Raw genomic sequence first — 16,871 nt, forward strand, 5'->3', positions numbered from 1 at the left:
TTCTTCATGGCCTCCAAGTTCTTCACGGCCTCCGAGTTCTTTTGAACCTCCTGAAAAGCGGCATCCCTCTGCTTCTCGGTCTCAACAACCCGGGCACGAAGAGATTTTTCTTCATCCCGATGCGTTTGACGCTCAGCCTCCATCTCGGCCCAGAGGAGGTCAAGATCAGCTTTCAGGGTGCTCACTTCTGAAGACAACTTTTTATCATTTTTAGACGAGAAAAAGAAGCTGGTATGATCATGAGAGAAGGACTGAGCAAAAAGATACAAAGAAAAACAAAGAATGAGAACCAAAGAAAGCGAACATCCAAAGAAGGAATGGTGAAAAAACTTACCTGGAGCTTTTCTCCAAAAGAAGTCGCAAGGGACGATAGGCTTCCCCAGGCAGCAGTTAACTCCGATAGCCGATGAGTGGCATCAAACTGCCGCACCACATCATCAGCGAAAGGAGGACCACCGGAGGTAAGAGAAGGAGAAGGAGAAGCCGGCCAAGGCGAAGAGGGCGCGACCAGAGCAATCTCCCGGGAAGCCAGGGCCAATCCTTCAGAAGGACCCGCTGCCATGGCCACGGTCACCTTCGGGGCAACCAAGTCTGCAGCGGCACCATCGCCAGAAAGCTTCGTTGCCCCCGCAGCCACTTCACCAACAGTACACTGTGAGTCCTGAAGCTCAGTACTCGGTGGCACAACGGAGGGCTCAGAAGAAGTCGACGAAGAAACAAGAGAAGACGAAGAACTGAAAATTGATAAAAGAAACCGCCAATGAGAACTAGAGAAAAGGAGAACAGAAGCGAAAAGGTGAAGCCAGAACCCACTCACCCAGCCACCTTCTTCTTCGCAAAACAAAAAGAGGACCTCACAGGAGGGACCACGGCAGAAAAACGTCCTCGCCACTTGGTGGTAGGAGCGGTATAGCCGATACCGGAGCCCCGGAAGAAGCCGGTACTGGAGCCTCGGAAGAACTCAGCACCGGAGCTATGGAAGAACTCGGTACCAGAGCTACCAAAGAACTCAACACTGGAGCTTCAGAAGAAGCCGGCGTAGGAGCCTCAGAAGAACCCATACCCGACGTCCGATTACTACAAAAAGATCAAGACTAAAAGTCAAGACAAAGAGGAGAAATTCAACGGCAGGGGAATATGAAAACAACTCACCGCCGCATGATAAGGGGTACTTCATCATCCTCTTCCCCCTCGGTCTCAACCAAGGTCACCAGAGCACCCGCTAAAAAAGAAAAAAGTACTCGGTTCAAGATAAAAACAAGAAAACAAAGGGACAGAGAGTATTAAATATGCTCACCTAAGAGCATGCTAGCTACAACTGGAGTACCTGGACGAGTACTTGGCTTGCGAGACTTCTTGGAAGCAGGCAGACCAGATGAAGACCCATCCGTTCGCCCCCTCTTCGAGACACTATGAGGACCTCGAGGGACTAGACGAGGAACATATTTTTCATATACATCAACAAATCCGAAAGAAACCCCAAGAAACACTATGGAGATTAGGAACTTACTGGTTACAGAAGCCCCAGCAAGTTTCTCCCCAGTGTTCGCCACGACAGGGAGAACATCAAGAGGGATCGGGTCAACAAAGTTGCACCCAAATTCCTACAAAAAAGAATGAAACAACAAGACAAGGAAAAGTTAAGCAAAAAATGGATACAGTAGAAATACAGAAAGTACCCAAACGAAGAGAAAACGACTTACAGCTGGAGGCGGGTTGTTGGCAGAGAACTTGGAGACGGTAAGCGGGACAACGCTTGCTCCTTTCAGCATCTTCTGGATACGCTCGAGTACCTCTTCGTCGGTCAACTCAAGGGCTGGGACCATGCGTGAAGGATCCTCAGCCCCAGAGTACTCAAAGCCAAGGTGCTCTCGCTCCTTCAAAGGCTGAACTCGGCGACGAAGGAAGCTCGAGACAATGCCAAAACCGGTCAAGCCCTGCTGTTTCAGCATACTAATCCTATCAAGGAATGGCTGGATTGCCTGAACCTCAGCAGACGTCACAGGGTTCTTATCCCATCGATCATTGACTAAGGGACCAGATCTAGAGTGGACAGCAAGAGAAGGGATCAGATTGGCGGCATAAAACCAGTCGGCACACCAATCCCTTATAGAATCAACCAGGTCATAGTCAAAGAACTTGCTCTTAAGACCCTGGCGAAATTGAATTCCACAACCACCAAGAACGCTGGTGTCTTCACGGCGGGGTTGGGGTTTTAGGCGAAAGAAGTAACGAAACAGAGAAAGAGAAGGGGGAATTCCAAGGAAAGCTTCACAAAGATGAACAAAGACAGAAAGGTGAAGGACGGCATTAGGAGCAAGATGATTCAGGCAAATCCCAAAATAGTTGAGAAATTGATAAAGAAAGGCAGAGGCAGGAAGACAAAGTCTAGCACGAATGAAAGAGACGAAAAGAACGATCTCACTAGGACCTGGGGCAGGGACCCGATGCTCGCCTGGAACTCTCCATTCAGCAAAGGCCTTGCTCTGGATCAAGCCATCGCTGACAAGCTCGCGGAGTTGCTCTTCGGTTGTTGTCAGAGCCGGCCAAGACTTCTAGGCAGCCCTCATGGCCGCGAACTCCTGATTCTCAATCATGGAGAGTGAGGACTCCTCGTCCACGAAGGATGACTGGGACTTGCTTGCGGCTTTCTTCTTACCCATGTACTAACGGAGGCAAAAAAAGGAACTAGGGGAAGAGAAAGCTTGGACGGCGGCGCTAAGACAACGACGGCAATGGTGACGGCGGATGTCTGAGAGCTAGGGTTTCAAGGCAAAAGAAGGGCAGTAAAGAAAAAGAAGATGAATGGTCTTTAAATAGATTTTTACAGCGATAAAAACGGCCCACCAGGCCCGTTAAAGCACCGTGTGAAAACGCAACAGTCCATTTACCAACACAGCTAAAATGACGAAGGGCACAAATCCACACATCGGTACAATTCAACGAGCAGATTTCAGACTTATCCCCAACACTACAGCAGAGTTATCAGATTACTGCAAAAAACAACCCATCAACCATGAAGAAAAAGGGCTGCCTCACAAAGAACATAAGAAGTCGGTTATTGCGGAAAGAACTTGGTAATCTCATGTACGACAGGGATTATAGCACAAAAGTAAAGGACAACTCAGAAGACAAGATTTGTTCCATTACAAGCGACTTCAAAAATAGAAGATTACAAATCTTACAAGACCTAATGAACTCGGTACCACGAAAAGCAAAGTAGCAAAGAGGAACGTCGGCTAGGCTCTGGAACGACTACGTGTCCCAAATTGCTACTCGGAAGGACAAACCACCGTCGGCTACACTATTTTCTTCAAAGGACGGACGTAGTGCATCCAAGGCGGAAATCAGTAGCACGGCAGGACAACATGGAGCAGAGAAGGCCGGTAGGCATCTGTCTACCCAAGACCGATGTGATGCTGGATATGGTGTTGATCTGCGCCGGACAGTCTCAAGACAGGCGACGAGGATCAACCCAGAACTGCCAGATGAAGGAACGAAGCCAACATCACAAGACTTCCTCCAACTACCGCCACGTACATCCTGGTACAACGCTGCTGCGGGATTAGCCTACCTCTAATCCCTATCACAAGACTTCCTCCAGCTACGACAAGACACAAAGGAACTACAAAACACGCCCGGGGGCAGCTCTACTTCACAAACTACCATGTTCATGACCACAAAGGTTTCAACAGAATGTTCAATAGATGAAAACAAGCACTCCAGGAGGGTATTTATAGATCAAAGGAGCGGTGCACATGGACCAAGAGCACCAACGAAACAAGCCTAACAAAGGACACAGTGAAAAAGATAGAATTCAATGAAAGAGGACTCAGGCATGAAGGAACAGTAATTGAAGACGAGCATATGCGAAAGAATATACCAACACAGTACAACCCATGAACAAAAGGCATTTACACTCAACCACCACCATACAACTACATCTGACAACAACAGACTACCAAAGAACACGCCAAGGCTCTGCATCCGAGTTCTTCCTGAACAAAACAACCTGAACATATGCTCGGGGGCTACAAAAGGAGAGGTATATAGTCTTTTCGAACAACTCAGATTCAAGACCCTCTAACTTTTTGTTCCAAATAGCAAGAGGCTCGGGGGCTACACTCAGTGAGTGCACTTTATTCAAAAAGCGCACATCACTCAGAAGACTTCTTCAAGACAGCAATTTTCAAACAACATAAGATTCAAGACCCTCCAGCTCCTTGTTCCAAATAGCAAGAGGCTCGGGGGCTACACTCAGTGAGTGCACTTTTTTCTTCAAAAAAGCACACGTCACCAAGAAGACTTCTTCAAGACAAAGCTACTTCAAGGACTCATGACAAAAAGAAGCCAGACCGAGCTATATCCGAGTTCTTTTTGACAAAGAACCCGGGTATATGCTTGGAAGCCTTTCGACGAAGAATCGGGACGATTTCAAGAAAAGACCCTCAAGCTCCTTGTGCCAAACAGCCAGAGGCTTGGGGGCTACATCCAAATAGGAGTACTTTTTTCTTCAAAAAGATACACACCACGCAAAGATCTCACGAAGCGCTGCACGGTTTCGCTCAAGAAAGCACTCGGACGACGCTTGTTCCTACTCAACGAGACTTGAAGGAACAAGACGAGGCTTCCAGAACTCAACCATGAAGTGCTCGGGGGCTTGTCGGTGCAGGACCCACGGGATACCCCGCAAGGAAGGGAGAAGACCTAGTCTAATTAGGATTCTTCCCCTGTAATCTTAGTAGTAGTATTACTCTGTAATCCTACTAGGAACTCTCATTGTAAACCGACTAGGACTCTGGCTTCCTGATTATATAAAGGAGGGCAGGGCTCCTTAGATCAGGAGTTGAAAACAACAATTGTACAACACGACACTTCATAATAAATCCAACGCAAAGGCTAACGACCGACTAGACGTAGGGCTATTACTCGATCAAAGATTGAGGGTCCGAACCAGGATAAATCGACTGTCTCTTGCGTTCACCGTCGAGTTCCGCATACGCTGAAGCCCGAACATACTGCCCCGGGTACCCCCGTGGCAGGCTATCGGTAGTCAAACATCGACAGACCCTCGCTGAAACCTTCACCGAGCAACTCCTTCTCCCACCCTTCCGGGGTGGCACGATCTTCAACGTCAGCATCGATAGCCCTCCTCAGAACGGTGAAACCGAGGAAGAACGCCTCGCACGTGAGAACCAGAACATCAACTGCGCGCAGCGACTAGAAAATGAGTCAGCCATTGTGAGGGACAAGGCTGCTCAAAATAATCGGCTTGACTCACAAGGAAGGCCACTCCCACTCCACCATGACCTCGACGAAGAGTTTCTCCATGTTGACAGCCATGACGTCTTCAAGACTCCAAGCGCCAATCTGGCAGTGGCCGCCAACGAGCTCGCCTGCCTCCCGTAGACGCCCGAGCTCACCAAGGTTGCCCATAGTCCAACAAGACTGAAACCAAATGACTAATTTGTCGTAGCAAGCATTACGTGCTGGTAGACGGCAATTTGATGAGGAAAAGTGCCAAGAAAGGGATACTGCAGAAATGCATCATCTAAGAGAGAGTGAAGCTACTTCTCGAAATTCACTCTGGTTCCTGCGGCAACCACGCAGCCTCGAGAACACTGGTCGGCAAGGCCTTCCGAGCTGGTTTCTATTGGCCCACAGCCATCTCTGATGCAGAAGACCTCGTACGACGTTGTGAAGGATGCCAATTTTTTGCCAAGCAAATACACGTGCCGGCACAAGGGCTACAAACCATCCCAGCTTCCTAGCCCTTCGCATGCTAGGGACTGGATATGATTGGGCCTTTCAAGCCAGCGCCAGGTAGTTTCCGGTACGTATACGTCGCCATTAATAAGTTCTCCAAGTGGATTGAGTATAAACCGCTCGTCTCGGCTACTACAAAAAAAATAGCTGAGCTCTTTGAAGATATCATCCACAGATTCGGTCTCCCGAACAGCATCATCACTGACCTCAGAACTACATTTACTAGCCATCACTTTTGGGACTTTTGCAAAGACCGTTGTATCTCCATCAAATACATCTCCATTGCTCATCCTAGAGCCAACGGCTAGGTCGAACGGGCCAATGACATGATCCTTGATGCCCTCAAAAAGAGACAATATCAGAAAGAAGAAAGGTGCTCGGGCAGATGGCTCAAAGAGCTACCAGTTGTAGTCTACGGACTGCATACTCAAGCTAGTCACAGTACCGGTGTATCTCCATACTTCTTGGTTTATGGCTCAGAAGCCATACTACCAGCGGACATTACCTTCAGTGCACCTATAGTGGAAAACTATGATGAAGAGAAGGCCGCAGCTGTTCGGACAGAAGACGTCGATAGGGCCGAGGACGAACGCCTAATCACCTATGTCCGCATAGCCAAATATCTGGAAGGCTTGTGGAGGTACTACAACCGCAATGTCAAAGGTCGCTCATTTGCTGTCGGCGACCTCGTTCTCCGCAGAAAACAAAAAACCAAAGGGATGCACAAGCTCTCCTCCCCTTGAGAAGGGCCTTACGTCATCAAAGAGGTCACCCGACCAGGGTCTTATCGCCTGTGTGGCTTAGAAGGAATCGATGTTTCTAACTCATGGCACATCGAGCACCTCATACATCGAACACCCCAGATATGTACTCTCCACTTTATAATGAACAAAGTTTTGGTCTCCATAAATCGTCTCCACTTTTTTCTCCATTATGCTCTAATCTCCATTTGTGGTTGTCGAGCTCCATGCTACTCCACTGCAAACTCCAATATGAAATTGCCATAACTGCGCCGGCCACGTTTCTCCAAATCTCCAACGCTATCGCCGAACGGTTTTCTCCAACATCACCGAGCGATTTCTCTGATTCGCCGACACATTTTCACCTAAAATCGCCAAATAAGTTTTCTCCCAGTCGCCGAACGATTTGCTCCAAATCTCCAAGATATTTCGCCGATCAGTGAGCAGCATTCTTTCTTTTCTGTTCTCTTCGGAGAAGACCCAGTCTCTGATCTCTCCCTACATGTGCTATGAGCTCCGCGCTCTACATTATGGGTGGTCGGCTACGATTCCTTGGTCATGTCAATTCATTCTACACATCCATGAGCTCTGCTCCCGATGTTATGGACTATGGGCTAGCCAAGGCTGAGGGCTCAGCACAGAACTAATTGCTTGGACGCCGCTTATACTATCTATATCTCCAAGTCATTTTGATAACCCCTGAGCAGCACATGTTCCTCTCTTTTTCCCATGGAGAAGACCCAGTCTCTGATCTCTCCCTACACGTGCCACGGGCTCCGCGCTCTGCGTTATGAGTGGTCGGCTACAGTTCCTTGGTCACGCCTGTTCCTCCTACACGTGCACGGGCTCTGCGCTCGACGTCATGGACTATGGGCTAGCTAAGGCCATGGGGGTCAGTAGCAAACTAACCGCTCGAACTCTGCTTATACTCCATATAAATACCTTATGGTCGCAACTATGAAGATTTTTTCGCCGACATACAATCTAACTGCATGCACATGCACTTTATAACATTTATCATAAATATAAGTGTTTTTACGCTTTCACGCATTCTAACTCCACTGTCTAGAAATTACAGATGATATCCACCAAGCAGATCATTGTGCTCTGTCGTTGCCGTCCGTCTCGCCGAACAGGTCTATATCGCTAGCCAACTTCTTCGCCGCGACTTCCACCTCATCCTCCAGCTGCTGGGTTTCTGCCTCACTCAGCCCCTCGGCGAACCCACCCCCTATCGCCTGAAGGTCAGTGGCTGGATCGTGGGACCGAACCACAGCAAGGGCATGGGTAGCGGTGGAAACAGCGGCGTCGCTATTGAAGCTCTCCCACTCCGTCTTGCATCTTTCGATGACGATGTCCGGGCGCAGCGGCCTACCGTCGGGCTGAAGAGCCACTTCTAGTCCGACGCAGTCGAGCACTGGTTTGATTCTAGCAACTACGGCGTCAAATTTGTCCCTCTGGGTCCGTGCGTCCAGCTCCAGCACATCGAACTGTGCCTTGACCCTTCGACGATAATCTGCAAGCATTGCAAAGTTCCGTCAGGCACAAGAATTACTTCAGCAATAACCCCGACCAGGGGGTACTCATCGTTCAACTCCTCAGCCAGTTTGTTTGCTCGCCTGTCTCCTTTGCCTTCTCCTCTCGAAGTTGCTCGAGGGCCTGGCGCAGCTGGCCGAGCTATACATCTTGCACTACAAGTACAACAGTAATCACCAAAAATAAGCATATCCAATTATGTAAAGCACTTTTGCTGATAACACGTACCTTTCTTCTACTCGAAGACTTTTTGAAGCTGCTCGGAAGCATCCTTCAGTTGTGTTGAGGTAGTGGCCAGCTGCTCGGACTTGCCCCGTAGCTGTTCGGACGCAGTCTCCAGTTGCTCGGACAGGACCCCCCTCTGGTGTTCTAGGTCCCGTGCGTTAGACTCTGCGAGGTCTCGCTCGCGCCGGTCCCTCTGGGTGTTTCTCTCCAAGAGGTTCATCGCCCCCTTGAGTTTTTGGTTCTCCTCGGCGAGGGGCTCCATCCTCTTTATCAACTGGTGTCGGTGTTCGGCAGTCCGAGTTATCCCCTGAAAATGCACAATGACAATGATGGAATTCGATCTCCAACGTCAACGATGAATACTCAGGATTCAGAACTAACCTCGATTTGTTTTATTACTCTGGCAAGGGCGGATTTCAGCCTCCATATCTCCTTGGGGGTGTCCTCTTCCTCGACAACTACTACCTCGTCACCGCGCCTGCCAAGGATTTGAACAGATTGGGTTCGAGGTTCAGCACGAATTATCGCCTCCACCTTGTCCTCCTCTTCCGCAGCAACAGGAGATACCGCCGGGGGGCTCTGTGGCCAGACAACGGGTCTGACCATGCCCTGTGACGCCTCAGGGGCGCCGTTAGCTCCTTGGGCACCATTGGTTTCGCCGACCCAGACTCTGGTGCTTCGCTGGCAACTCCAGCTTCAGCTACCGAGGGCACGATAGTAACCGTCGTTGCTTCGGGTATTGTTGCCAACCCATCCCTCGCCGACGCTGACCTCTCGCCGTCTCGAAGTCCACTCGCAGCGGTGGTTGACTCTTTCGCCGGCTGCCGAGCACCCGAGGACCCTGACATGGGAGCCAACGGCATTACCTCTGCCCCGGGATTAGCCCGAGGCTGCTCGTCAGTCTAGGCGGATGGGTCCGGACCCTCCGTATGCCTTGCCCTACATCAAATCATTTGGTCAAGTGACACAAAAGCTAAGATAAGATAGCAAAGTAACTCCAACACGAGGATAATTACCGTTTGGTCTGCCGATGCACTTTTTTGAATCGACGATGTCTGTCCGAGCCCCCAGGACTGGCTGTGGGGTCGACCCCTATGCTCTGGGGTGGAGGTCTTGCCTCCTTTATAGTCGGCCTTTGTTCCGCCTGTTGCTCGGGGACTCCCGTTGCCTGCTCAGCGGGGGCTCCCCTCGCCTGTTGCTCGGGGACTTCTTCGCTTCCCCTTGAGTGCTCCTCCACGCGTGTGCTGCGTGGAGGCGTTTGCATGCTCAGAGGAGGAGCAACTGGATCTTCGTCTTCATTAGACCACTCGATCACCGCGGCCCTCCGTGTTTGAGTGGTCTGGTCGCCACCAAGCGAGATGCCGCCCAGTTTGAGGGGAGCGGTAGATGCCGTTTTTCTCTTCTTCTGGGCTGGCTCGTCTGCCGCTGCCCTCTTTCCCTGGATTTTCTCTGTCACCGGGGGTGAACTCTCCGTCTGACCAGCATTGGCTCCTCTGGATTCTGACGAGGCGCTGGCCGCATCTTCCTCAGGCCGAGCCGGTGGCCGGGCATCTACTCCCCTCGGCCAATCACCCCTCGACATGCCAGAAAAATACACCGCTCTTTCCTATGAATGGATCTTTGCATAAATGAATCAGATCACTGCTCGGTAATGCTTCAGGATTAAAAGTATCGGGAATGAAAATCGAGATGATTACCTCAGGAGGCGGATATGTTCAATTGAAGGCCCTCGTTTGCTTTGGCCAGATGAACGAAATATTGGGAGCAAACAGCTCTGCGGCCCGCTCTAGGACATTTTTCTTCGTCAGCCTTTCCATTCTCTCCCAGGTCCCGTCGTCATCACCTCTGAAGTCAAAGCCCGGGTGGGCCCTCTCCTTGCAGGGCTGGATGCGGCGCACTATGAAGTTTGTTGCCACCAGTTCGCCTCTAATTTCCACGCCTTTAATCAGGTCGAGGAGCTCCCTCACTTGCTCCATGTCAGCACTGTTTGGTTTCTCCGACCAGCTCTTCTGGTTCTCTGGGATATGGTGGACGTCGTAGCGGATTGCCTGGTGGCTCTGTTTCATGTAGAACCACTTGGAATTCCACCCTTTCAGAGAAGTGTTCAACAGTACGTTAATATATTCGCTGGACATTCCATCCCGGAGTTGCAGATATACGCCGCTGACCACCTTGGAGCCACCGCCACCTTTCTTCTTCAACCAGAATAGGTGTCTGAAGAGGTTGAAGTGCGGCAGAACCCCTAGAAACGTCTCACAGAAATGAATAAAGATCGAGATGTGCAGTATGGTGTTGGGGTGGAGATTGCACAGACTAATCGACCAGAATTCCAGAAGATCTCGAAGGAAAGGGTGAACAGGGAACCCCAATCCATGCTAGAAATAATCTTCAAAGACTACAACTTCATCGGTGTTAGGCATTGGGAAGGGCTCACCATTGGCTGGTCGCCATCCGACGGTGACACGGTCAGGAAGCACGCCCGCTGCCACCAATCTCTTGAGCTCCGCTTCCCCTGTGCGCGACGGCGCCCACTCTTCGTCACGACTGGCTTCGGTACTTGCCTTCTTTGTGCTCGCTTTCTTCGGGTTCGCAGCTCTCCTCTTCGGCGTCATCTCTCAGATCTGGATGGGGACTGGCGCCGACAGCGTGTGTGGGTGAGAATCTGAAAGTGCGATGGCTAACGAGAAAGATGAAATGGAGAAGTGGTAAAGGTGGGAGCGAGGGGGCGGCGGTGCCGTTATAAAGCACTTTCCCCGCCCTCTCGCATTCGAGGGTTTTTGGGAAACCGTGCCCACAGTTTGCGCTCTTGCAAATTCCTCGACGTGGGTTAATGGGCTGCAGCCTGGGCTTTCGCGTAACTGAAGCCTAGATTGCTCATTTACCGTCGCCGTCAGTTGTTATTCACCGAGTTATCGCCGACTTCTCCGCCATTTATTGAGGCTCAGTAACCGTTACTGTACAGCCATTCTTCCGGTTTTTTCTCCACGATTGTTTTCCTCTGGTACCACCGCTTGTGGCTCGGGGACTGGCTGCTTGGTCGGTTGGTTTTTCACTGTTACTTTGTTTCAGACACTGGCACCATGTGACTCTATCACCTACTATCAGGCTCGGGGACTAAGTGGGCACACTTCATCTTGCGGTAAATGTGCTTTTCGGGTCTACGCCCGGGGACTGGCTGTCTGCTTGTCTGGATCTCTATTCTTCTACTTTGAACCCTGGCACCAAATGACTACGTCATCTACTGTCAGGCTCGGGGACTAAGTGGGTATACTTCACCTTGCGGTGAATGTGCTTTCTTTTTTTTGGAAGACTCCGTGCATCTTGAAGTTGAACAAGACTAAATCCTTCTCTCGTGGTCGGACTCTAAGTGGACACACTTGGTCTACTGCGAAGAAATTTTCGATTCTAAACTTCAGCTCCTTACACCCTTATGGCAAGCTGTGCTTGGGTTATGCTGCTCGGCTACGGTTCGTGCTGCTTGGTAATAGCACACGCTGCTCGGCAACTGCTCGGCAACTTATCACGGTGGTTGGACCAATTGTTTGACTGCTCGGCTTTGTTTGCACCTGCTCGGACAAGCTCAAGATGGCGTTGCACAACGGGTACAAGGTGCTCGGGGCTAGCTGTGGGGGGTATGACCCCGGATACCCACGGCAGACCACATGGGTTGCGCCCTCGGGGGCGGCCCAGCCCAAAAGACAAATCCTTACGGGGCACGACTCTGGTCGACGCCTTCTGCAAGGCATCTAGAAGATATCCTGAAGATACTACGAGATCTGTTAGAATATGTATGATCTTAAGATTCATATAATCAGTTATTACTTTCCAGTTATCTCTCAGATCCAACCGACTTATAACCCTGCTCTTCGGACTATATAAGGCGGGCAGGGACCCCCTACAAAAACACGTAATATCATACGATAGCTAATACAAACCAACAGACCACATAAGTTGGGTATTACGTCATACTGACGGTCTGAACTTTTCTAACTCGTGCGTCTCTATTGCCTTCTTGTTCTTGATCTCACGCTCCCCTGCCAATCAATCTACCTTCGTAGGATATCCCTCGGAGGACTACCGACGATATTCTGTCGACAGATCATCAGAGGGGAAGTGCGTGAGGGTTATTGGGAAAAGCCGCGACAAAGGAGGACGACGCCGAAGCCGGCATGCCGCTGATGCTCCTCCCTTGGCCGCCGTTCATCTTCATCATGGTTATGCTGCTGTCGCTGTTCATGGTCATGCTCATGGAGGCGGAGGCGATCGTGTTGGTGCTGCTGTAGTAGCCACCGTCGCCGCCGTAGGAGGCGGAGATGGAGGAGGGTCCGTATGGCCGCGGGCGCCTGCGCGGCGCGGGCCCCTTCTCGGCCCAGATGAGCTCCTGCGCGGTGACGGCCTTGGAGTTGCCCCAGAAGCAGAAGCCGCAGGCGCTGGTGTCGCCGGCGCGGTGGATGTACCTGTGGCTGTACCGGCGGCCCAGGCAGTCGATGCACTTGCGGCCCTCCGTCATGTCGCCCATGCCGGCGCCCACGCACCGCCGGCAGTACACGCGCCCGCACACCTAATATATATTCATCCTCATGTCAATGTTTTATAGGGGAGATATATATATATATATATATATATATATATATATATATATATATATATATATATATATATATATATATATATATATATATAGAACTACTATCCTGTAGCTGGCTACAGAATAACTTATTCTGTAGCCACTTTGAGTTATGATAATTACTATGTTAATTTACGAGATTATAGTAACTCCTTACTAAGTGGTTTAATATAATGTTATGGTAAATATCCCCATGTGTTATAGTAACCCAACTATCGTAAATATGTATTGACATTATGGTAAATTAGTATATAAAATTATAGTAAATGGAGGTGGCTACAGAATAACTTATTTTATAGCCGGCTACTGAATAGCCTCTCCCTATATATATATATATATATATATATATATATATATATATATATATATATATATATATATATATATATATATATAGAACTACTATCCTATAGCTGGCTGCAGAATAACTTATTCTGTAGCCACTTTGAGTTACGATAATTACTATGTTAATTTACGAGATTTACAGTAACTCCTTACTAAGTGGTTTACTATAACGTTATGGTAAATATTCCCATGTGTTATAGTAACCCAACTATCGTAAATATGTATTGACATTATGGTAAATTAGTATATAAAATTATGGTAAATAGAGGTGGCTACAGAATAACTTATTTTGTAGCCGGCTGCTGAATAGCCTCTCCCTATATATATATATATATATATATATATATATATATATATATAGAACTACTATCCTGTAGCTAGCTACAGAATAACTTATTCTGTAGCCACTTTGAGTTACGATAATTATTATATTAATTTACAAGATTATAGTAACTCCTTACTAAGTGGTTTAATATAACGTTATGGTAAATATCCCCATGTGTTATAGTAACCCAACTATCGTAAATATATATTGACATTATGGTAAATTAGTATATAAAATTATAGTAAATGGAGGTGGCTACAGAATAACTTATTTTGTAGCCGGCTACTGAATAGCCTCTCCCTCTCTCTCTCTCTCTCTCTCTCTGATCATCAAATCAAAAGACAATAATGAATGAATAGTATGCACACGATCGTACGTATACCAAGCAACGATGGCGGAAGATGTAGACGTAGTTGTTGCAGACCGCGCAGATGTTGGAGTGGGGTATGCCCGGCCGCCCGTAGTTGTTGTTGCTGCGAGCCGCACGCCGCTCACGGCCTCCCATGGCATCGTCAGCCACGTGTGATCTCCGAGGCCGGCGGCCGCCAGCGGCTTGGTGGTCTCCGGCAGCAGCAGCAGCAGCTGATCTGCTACTAGTAGTCGTGCCTGCAGCTGCTGTTGCTTCTGGGAAGTGGTACTGATGATGATCGGCATAGTCATCGTCGTCGTCGTCGCTGTGGGCGAGGTGTACTGTTAGAGGAGAAGCAGGAATTGGTGGCAGCTGCAGCAGGCCTCCACCGCCGCCAGCGCCAGAAAGACCACCACCACCACCACCACCGGCGATATCTCCTTGATCCTCCAAGGGTCTGTAGGTGAAGATGTTGGTGGACGACCTGGCCAAGGCGCCGCCCGCCGTGGTCTGCTTCTTGTTGCGCTCACCATCCGCGTCGCCGTCCACGACACTTACATGATGTGCTATTACCGCAGCATTATTTGGCAAGTTGCTGGTGGTCGTGGTGGTGGCCGCCGCCGGTAAAGGTTTACCGGACGACGACGCGGTGGCGGCAGGCTTGAAGGCGAAGTCCCTGAAGGTGAGATCGACGGAGTCGTCCGGCACGCCCAGGTAGAGATCCTCCAGCTCCTGCCTCGCCATCCTCAACGTCGCCTTGTCGCCCATATAACGATAGATATATAGATATAGATAGATATCGATCACTACTTCACTCACACATGCTTGAATTCCTTCTTCAAGAACAAGACTCGGCCAGTACTTCAAACTACGGAATATCGATCAGTCCATTGCTTGCTGCATCCATACATATATATACTAGCTAGCACACATGCATTATTGCATCATCGTCATCATCGGCCCCTGGATTTTTTATATATATATATATATATATATACACACACACACACTATACATCATCATGCATGAGACATGCTAGCCGGCGCCGGCCGGCCGGCCGGCCAGGCGACGGGTTCGTTCGTTACCTGCAATCCAGCGATGCTACTCCACTTTATGCTCTGTCCGCTAGTTGTAATCGAGCGCGCTTGTTTCTCTCTCTCTCTCTCTCTTTTATTAGGAATAAGAACCGCATTTGCCAACCTAGTTTTGTCATTTATATTTTTTAAACTAGAAGCATATCCCACACGTTGCCGTGGAAATTGTGGATTGGTGTATTGCGTGGTATGATGACGTGGATAACAAAATGCTTATGTGCTAACTTAGACATTACAGTTGCATGTGCTAGTGGATTTTAATTGTATGTGGTAGTGCATTGTCTAGTTGGATAGCTTGCATGTTGAGATAAATCGTTAGTGGGTTTTGCTTAGCGAATTTTAATTGTATGTGATAGTGCATTGCCTAGCACTATACCACACACCAGAATTAGCGTCAGACATCGGTCACTAAAACTAGGTATTTAGCGATGCAACATTGATCGGTAAAGAATTCCAACAAAGCATCGGTCGGTAAAGGTGCCTTCAGCGGCTATACATCGGTCGCTATAGATAGCGTCGAACCATGAGTCGGTATAGGTCAGTAATAAAGTCAGACAGACGGTCGGTATATTTAGAGGTAAAATCTAGCGCGCTGCAGGCTGTCGATTCGAGCCCAAAATTTGGGTACCCAATCTCCGAAACCCTAGTGCGCGCGTAAAAAACTTCGCGGCCACCACTTTTTCCTAGCTTGCGCTCCCTTATCCCAAATCGCCGCTCCAGTGAAACAAAACACCGCGCCGCCCCCTTCCTTCGATCCCAAATCGCCGCCCGGTGCACGGTCCTCTGCCGTCGCCGCCGCTCCAGGGGATCCTAGCAGGGGCCGCGCCCTGGCACCACACCGCTGCAAGGGGTCGCGCGCCGCCGCCGCTCCCAGGTTCTGCGGCCAGGAGGGGGGCCGCGCCACCAGGAGGGCCACGCCAGGGGACCACAGTCTCCTACCCCGTGTGGTGCTGGACTTCAGTCTCGGCAGCCGGCCACTCTGAGTTCTTAAGAGAGGTTTGTGACTCGGTGATTTTCTTCACATTTTAGTCTCCGTAGCCTTGAAGATTCATTTTTGGTTCTGAGTGAATTAGTTTTAGCTAACTGCGTGAATCTTTTTGCTTTCCTGGACATTGCTTGGCGATGTGCAAGAGCAGCTTCTCCATTGGTCGGAACTCACTTTTTAGTCTGCTTGTGCTGTGGTGTTGGTTGCTTGCTAGGGTAAAGTGCTGTGGACCAAGCCTTCAGTAATTTCAGGTCACAATTCCAGAACTAACTACTGTGTTAGGGTAGATGCATATATATATATATATATATATATTTTCAAGTTCATGTGTTCTATGATTTTAACTTGTTCAGCAACTTTCATTGTGTGGGTGCAGGTGTTGAGCGTGGTGTTGCTGCTGCTAGACAACAGGTAGTTCTACTTGCGCACCTCGAGAAGACGTTCGAACGATATTGTGGCAGCAGCTCTCCTTGTTTCCATCGGTAAGATTCCCTTTCGCTAGCTATTCATCTGTTTTTTCAATATTGTCAAAGTATGCAACTATTTCAATGCTTATGATATGTTTTTTTTATTTAATACTGTAAGCTGCTGAGGAAGAATTATAGGCAACTTGCTAGTGTTATTAGTTGCCTGGTGAGAAAGAAATTATCAATTCGTTGTTATGATTGGAGGCTTATTGATGCTAAAGAAAAGGATGCAGTTTGGGATGAAGTAAAGGTAAATTTATGCTAGAATAGTATGTTGTTTTTTAGTGATGCCAAAAAAACTCAATCAAATGTCAGTTTATTTATGCTAGAACAGTATGCTATTTTTACACAGCAATCAATTAGATTATATTATATAGAACATGTGGTATGGTTATCTACTAGAACAGTATGT

General features: G+C 48.9%; 1 protein-coding gene and 1 pseudogene across 1 annotated transcript; one reads left to right on the forward strand and one right to left on the reverse strand.

Moving 5' to 3' along the window:
* Nucleotides 1-12,369: 12,369 nt before the first annotated feature.
* Nucleotides 12,370-14,681, reverse strand: LOC136493931 (uncharacterized). Its single transcript, XM_066490053.1, has 2 exons — nt 13,947-14,681; nt 12,370-12,828 (listed from the first exon to the last, which is right to left on the reverse strand). Exons 1-2 carry the CDS (start codon nt 14,679-14,681, stop codon nt 12,370-12,372), a joined length of 1,194 nt encoding a protein of 397 aa, XP_066346150.1.
* A 264-nt stretch (nt 14,682-14,945) lies between these two features.
* Nucleotides 14,946-16,871, forward strand: part of LOC136493932 (uncharacterized) — a 171,580-nt pseudogene continuing 169,654 nt past the window's right edge.

This window comes from Miscanthus floridulus, chromosome 11 (genome assembly GCF_019320115.1).
Source record: "Miscanthus floridulus cultivar M001 chromosome 11, ASM1932011v1, whole genome shotgun sequence".
Classification (NCBI taxonomy): domain Eukaryota; kingdom Viridiplantae; phylum Streptophyta; class Magnoliopsida; order Poales; family Poaceae; genus Miscanthus; species Miscanthus floridulus.